The sequence below is a fragment of the Echeneis naucrates genome, chromosome 4 (genome assembly GCF_900963305.1).
Source record: "Echeneis naucrates chromosome 4, fEcheNa1.1, whole genome shotgun sequence".
NCBI lineage: Eukaryota > Metazoa > Chordata > Actinopteri > Carangiformes > Echeneidae > Echeneis > Echeneis naucrates.
In genome coordinates this window covers 23,211,727-23,217,796 of record NC_042514.1, presented here as the reverse complement: position 1 = coordinate 23,217,796, position 6,070 = coordinate 23,211,727, and the positions used below count along the sequence as shown (strand labels likewise).

General features: G+C 40.9%; 1 protein-coding gene across 1 annotated transcript; it reads left to right on the top strand.

Annotated features, from left to right (window-relative positions):
* Window positions 1-633: 633 nt before the first annotated feature.
* fetub (fetuin B) lies at window positions 634-4,904 on the top strand. The gene is made up of 7 exons (XM_029500236.1): window positions 634-849; window positions 2,069-2,182; window positions 2,398-2,485; window positions 2,719-2,885; window positions 3,285-3,398; window positions 3,741-3,827; window positions 4,173-4,904. Exons 1-7 carry the CDS (start codon window positions 634-636, stop codon window positions 4,902-4,904), a joined length of 1,518 nt encoding a protein of 505 aa, XP_029356096.1.
* The last annotated feature ends 1,166 nt before the right edge of the window (window positions 4,905-6,070 follow it).

Sequence of the window (6,070 nt, the reverse complement as noted above, 5' to 3'; positions counted from 1 at the left end):
ACCAGTTTTCCTGAGTTGAAATATTCTGCTAGGTAGTTTTTGAGTCTGCTAAATAAACACCATACACTGCCTCATTCTATCTGTTTAACAATTCCACATAATATGCAATGATGATGATGAAGCAGAATGAGCTACAATGTATAGTTTCAATATGGTGGGAGAAGTATAATCATTGAGAACTTAACTTTTTGGCCACCTTTTCATTCTGAGGCTGCATTTAATAATGCTAAGTATAAGCTGAACAAGAGTTAGAATTTATCAGCTTCAAGAGTGGATCAAGTGATCCTATTGATCACAGCGAGGAGTATATTCTTGAAAATCTGATTATCTCCTGACTGATAAACTCCATTGTGCAAGTCGATACAGTAGCTGATTGACAGATGCAACATTACTAGATATGGTTGTGTCTTTTGGGGGGATCAAAGGTTATATTTACCTTAGCTGACATGGGAGGGCACTGGTTTTTTTTGTTGGTTTTTTTTTAGTTTTTTGTTTGTTTTTTTGAGTGTGTGTGGTACAGTGGGAGTACGAGCAAAAGCAGGATATAAAAGATCACCCCCGTCCCTGCCTGAGCATCTCTCTTGCACTCAGTCAGTGTGTTTAAGAGGGAGACAGTCATTCCAAGCTTTTACCATGAAGCAGTGTGCACTGTTGTCGCTGTTGCTGGCGCTGGGGTGCATGTATGTTTACGGCGCACCAGTGCAGCAAGATGGCCTGGAGCAGGGGTCATGTGAAGACGCATCAGCAGTGGGTGCTGCAGGACTGGCTCTCACCAAGATCAACCAGGATCGACAGGAGGGCTACATCTTTGCACTGCACCAACTGGCCAATGTGCATCTGGCTAAACAGGTGAGTTGCAGCAGCCACTGGCAAATTAGTGTTTTCGAGATGAGATCCAGACCAGGATCATAAAATCCATATTTTTTTCACAAATGAGAGATTTCATTAAAAAAATTCTGATTACACTTTTCTATTACAGTGTAAACAGTGAAACACAAATTCAATTTGAATCAGTAGATACCATTACAAATGCAGAGTTGGGTAATACAGTAAATATAATGTCCAGTCACATTTTCACCTGTAACCCTTAGGAATCTTGGGATATTTTTGATGTTTCTGTCTCTAATATACCATGTTAAAATTTTACCACGTCTTGTTTCATTTGTATATGGGGGTAAATTATGACAATTTTGAACCATTAATGTGATCAAGAAGACGTGAAGTTTGTAGTTGTGTGGCTGTTCTAGGGAAACAGCAGCATAGTTCAGCACTCAAAACAGGAAGGTCCCTGCGTGGGGCCTTTCTGTGTGGAGTTTGCATTTTCTTCCCATGCTTCCTCCAGGTACTCCAGTTTCCTCCCACCATTAAAAAACACGCACGTTTAGGTTAATTGGTGATTCTAAATTGTCCATAGGTCTGAATGTGAGTGTGACCGGTTGTTGATCTTTGTCTGTTGGCCCTACGATGGACTGATGACCTGTCCAGGGTGTGCCCCACCCTCGCCCCAATGTGGGCTTGGATTGGCTCCAGCACAAGTGAGATTGAGTGAGATTTAAAATCTGATGGGGTGCTTCCATTTTAACCTGCATAGTTTTTGTAGGATAAAGAAACACAAACCCAATTGCATGTGAGTTTAGCCATCCCACGTTAAAACTCACAAATATGTGCAAACAGTGCAGACAGATGAGAGTTTGAGAGAAAAGTTACACAATATGAGAAAGAAAAGAAAAGAAAAAAAGAAAAGAAAGAAAAGAAAGATAGCAAAACGTGAACTTAATCAAAACTAACTATCGTTCCAGGCTCACCAGTGAGCAACCATGAAAATGGGCCTGATTCCATTCAATTACAAGTTTTAAATCCTGGCAATCCTAAAGCAAGAGCTCAATTCTCTCACTGAGCAGAAAAGTGGTGGAGTTGAATAAAAGAGATGAACTAAGTGAGCATCTAAAACTGTTCAACTGTTGAGATATGTTGGGATTTATTATCTGTAAAATTGGTTGAGACTATTCAGTCAAGATGTGAAATAGAAAATGGCAAATTCAAGCTTCCTCCTGTGTGCGCATCACAGGGAGAGAATGGTATTGTTTTCTACCTGACTCTGGATGTTGTGGAGACCAAATGCAGCGTTCTCAGCAGGAAGGACTGGAAGTCATGCGAGCCTCGCCCCACCGAAGCCACACCGGTTAGAAAACATACACTAACACAGCAGAAGTCCCTATTCAATCATTTATGTATATGTATGAACTTGTTGGCATATTTAGTTCGGCATATCATATTTTGATATCATCTGTGTGGACATGTTGGTCATCTGTAACAATCTAGATCAAAATGATTTGTTTATACTTCTGCTGCATACTCTAATATTGTACCTGTAAACAGTTGTAATTATGTTTGCAGGTATATGGACAGTGCAAAGCTGCCATCTTCATCAGCAGAGTCTACAGAGTGGTACGTCTCTACAAATACAACTGTGTTGTCAGACCAGGTAAAAAAAACTTCAAAATAATAAATCCAAATATGGAAGTCAATGTTTTCTGAATGAATGAAATACATTTTCTAAATATGACATCTAGTCTGAAAAATTCTGCCATTAGAGTCAGCTTTTCACTAATTTGATATTTGACTTGTAGCTTGAAAATACAAAAAAGAAATCCAAATTAAAAATCTCTTTAATCATGTCATATGTTCATATTTGAAAAATATTTTCTCTCTTCTAAGTTCCTGCAGCTAGGGTGAATGAGATTTGTCCTGACTGTTCAACTTTAATGAACATAAATGATGCTGAGATTCAAAAGACGGTGTCTATCTCTCTGGAGAAGTTCAACAAGGAAAGCGGACTGGCCAATTATTTCACTCTGCTCAACGTCAGCCGCGCAAGTGCCGGGGTAAGACCTTGGGTGTCCTGCAATGAACAGAGGAAGACAGACACAGATGGTTATTTCAAAGTTAATTCAATAGATTTTGATTAAATGCTAATTACAGTTTCAAAAATTTATTTGTTCCAGTTTCAACGTTGTATTTTTATATCAGTAATGTGTCCAACTTAGCAAAATATTATACTAAAGAATTGAAACTAAACTAAAGAAAACTAAACTCTAAATTTATTTTAAAGTATATGGACAAGATATTTAAACACAGAACATATTCAGAATTTTATTATTTTTTATAAAAAAATATATTTTATTTTAAGTCAAAGGAATACAGTATACCAGTGAGCAAAGATGACATGTAGTTGAAATGCCTTGCCTGTTAAGCATTTTCTGTTTGTCAATGTGTGCATCCAGATGGCCATGGGTATGTACTACAATGTAGAGTACACCATCCAGGAGACCACCTGCCCAAAGACCACAGAGGATGTGACACTCGAAAAATGCCCCTTGATGGACTGCGAGTTCTCTGTGAGTCAGGACAAACTATTTTGAGATACAGGACTCATTACTTAAACATCAGTTTAACCTTGAATCTATTCGCTGCTAAATTCAACAGCAGGCAACTCATATTGTAATATCATGTAAAATAATACAATTGAAGATTAATTTCTATTAAGACTTCCTGGTTTTAACCCAGTAATAAACATCTTCTTAAAAATTGGAATTTTTTTTCTCCTGATAACTTGGGTTCACACCAAGCAATAAAGGATTTACTTTGAAATTTAGTTTAAGTTATACATTCTGGTAAATCCACAGGCTTTCCTCGGCTGTGTCTTCTCTCTTAATTGTGTTATCTTATTCTCTCCTCAGCACAAGGGCTTCTGCAAGGCATCGCATTTCCACACTCCCTCTGGTGAAAGCGAGTTCAGCGTGGATTGTGAGGTCTATGAGCCTGAGGTAAGACTAACAGGGCCAACAATGTTGCGTTATATCATTTACAAAAAAATAATTTTTGTGTAAATGTACAAGAAATCAAGTATAACTATTAATGAAATGTCAGCGCTGTGAACCCAAATTAATTATCAAAAATTGTAGCCCACCTGTTAAAGAAATGCGCTAAAAAAAACAACTATATCGTAATATGGATAACAACGTTTACACATAATAAACCACAAAAGTGTAAAATATCTGCTGAGACAATCAATGACAATACCTGCAAAAATGAGATTGTGGAACTGAACACACATCTTCAATCCAGTAAACAGAAATTATACACTAATTTCCCTTTCGTTTGTTGTCCAGGCCGCTGACAGAGAAAAGAAACTGCACCTGCAGGAGCCCGACCACAGCCACAAAGACACTCACACACCTGGCGGGGACCACGACCAAGCACACACTGCCGATCACACACACGAACATGACCACACACATGACCACACTAAAAGCCATGCTCACCACGACCAAGCCCTCACGCACGCTGAAGGCAGTGACCACCACCACACACATGACCATGATGCAGGCAGCGGCCATAGGCACGCTCATGATCATTCCCATGACCATGGGCATGGCCACGACCACGTGCATGCTCATCACGCCAAAGCACACAACCACAGTGGCGACTCGGCCAATCACCACCACAACTACAAGCATGGTGAAGGTGTGCACACCCACGAGCACGATCACGAGCTCGCCCTGGACCACGACCACAAGCACGGTCACCTGCACGAGCACGAGCACCACCACCATCATCACGACCACGAACACGAGAATGGCGGCCACAACCATCCAGAGGGTACAGTGAGGGTGCTGCCCGCCATAGACCAGCCTATGACCCTGCCTTCCTTCCCCGATACTCCCGTTGGTGAGGTCGGAGTCACCCTGCCCTCGAAACCTGACCCCGAGATCCCAGGGCAGATGGAGCCCATAATTGTGCACTTCCCCACCTCAGTCTCGGCTGAGTGTGGCCCCCCAAAAGGAGAGACCCTGGTAGACAAACTCTTCAATGAGGACCCAATATTCAAGCCAGCTGCATAAGTTTGAACTCAAGTATAAACTGATTGGAAACTCACCCACAGACACCTTTTTCTGCTTTCCTGGCTCATTGATGGGTGAAACAATGCTCCATGACCAGTTAATAAATAAGTTAATAAATAATAATACAATTACTTCCTTGTGTTTTCTTTTCAAGTGTTGATCAATTTACCACAGTCCATTTGATGTTGATTCAATGCACACTTCTCAGCCCCTGCAACCAACTCCACACGGCTCCTTTCACAAAAGACACAGAGTTGAAACTCATTATATCTTGATAGATTTGCCTGCATTTCATTCATCTTCTACCACTTATCTTTTTCTGGTTCACAGGGAGTGTTGGAGAAATCAGAAGTAATTAGGGTTAGGTTGCCAGGTATGTGTAAACATACTCAGAATTTGACTCAAACTTTCTGACAAAAATATACATATAAAATATATATGTGTTTATGTATATATGTATGTGTGTATCACTATTGCTTGAGACCCTACTTCCACGTTGGTTCTCAGCTGAATATAAAGAAGTGTGACATATATCTGCGGGAATTCTCTGGGTAAGTAAAAGGGGCGTAATGACACAGACAAAAGTTCCGTGGCTTGGGTGCACAATGTCTCTTGTATGACCACACAGTTGCACCAGTTTTTGTTTACATAAAGACATAGACCCCCACCAAATGACTTCCCCATCACCACTCATCTTCCCCTCCTCTCCCAGTTGTCAGCTGCTTTGCTGCCTAGATCCGGTTCTCTGCGCAGGGGGTGCCAATTAGATGACTCAGCAAGAAAAGCCTGGAGGGTCCATGATACCCACGTTGGAGTTGTGCAGAGTGTCTGCTCAGAAGTTCCCATGAAATATTCAGAAGAATTAAGTAGCCCTTTAAACTGAAGTGAGTCATAACTGCAACCAGTTAAAAAGATAAGATAGTAGATAAGATAATAGGGCTAATAATAGGGCTGATAAAACCGGTTAAAAACAGATGCAACATAGCACTGTCACTATCACTCTCACTCCACACTACAACTGCCCGCCACCATTAACCATTGTATAGAATGGGGCTGGTAATGGCTGCTGTAAGCTGCCAGATATTGAAGGTGTGGCATCACCAGGAGACACATTGTAGAGGGACACTACACTGCCGTACAGGAACAGCGGCTGCGTCACAAGATGG

Excerpts from the sequence above, each read along its gene's own strand:
- fetub (XM_029500236.1), top strand. The coding sequence starts at position 634 with ATGAAGCAGTGTGCACTGTTGTCGCTGTTGCTGGCGCTGGGGTGCATG. Across the intron at positions 3,399-3,740 it reads TGATGGACTGCGAGTTCTCT|CACAAGGGCTTCTGCAAGGC; the intron begins GTGAGTCAGGAC and ends TTCTCTCCTCAG. Across the intron at positions 3,828-4,172 it reads GTGAGGTCTATGAGCCTGAG|GCCGCTGACAGAGAAAAGAA; the intron begins GTAAGACTAACA and ends TTTGTTGTCCAG.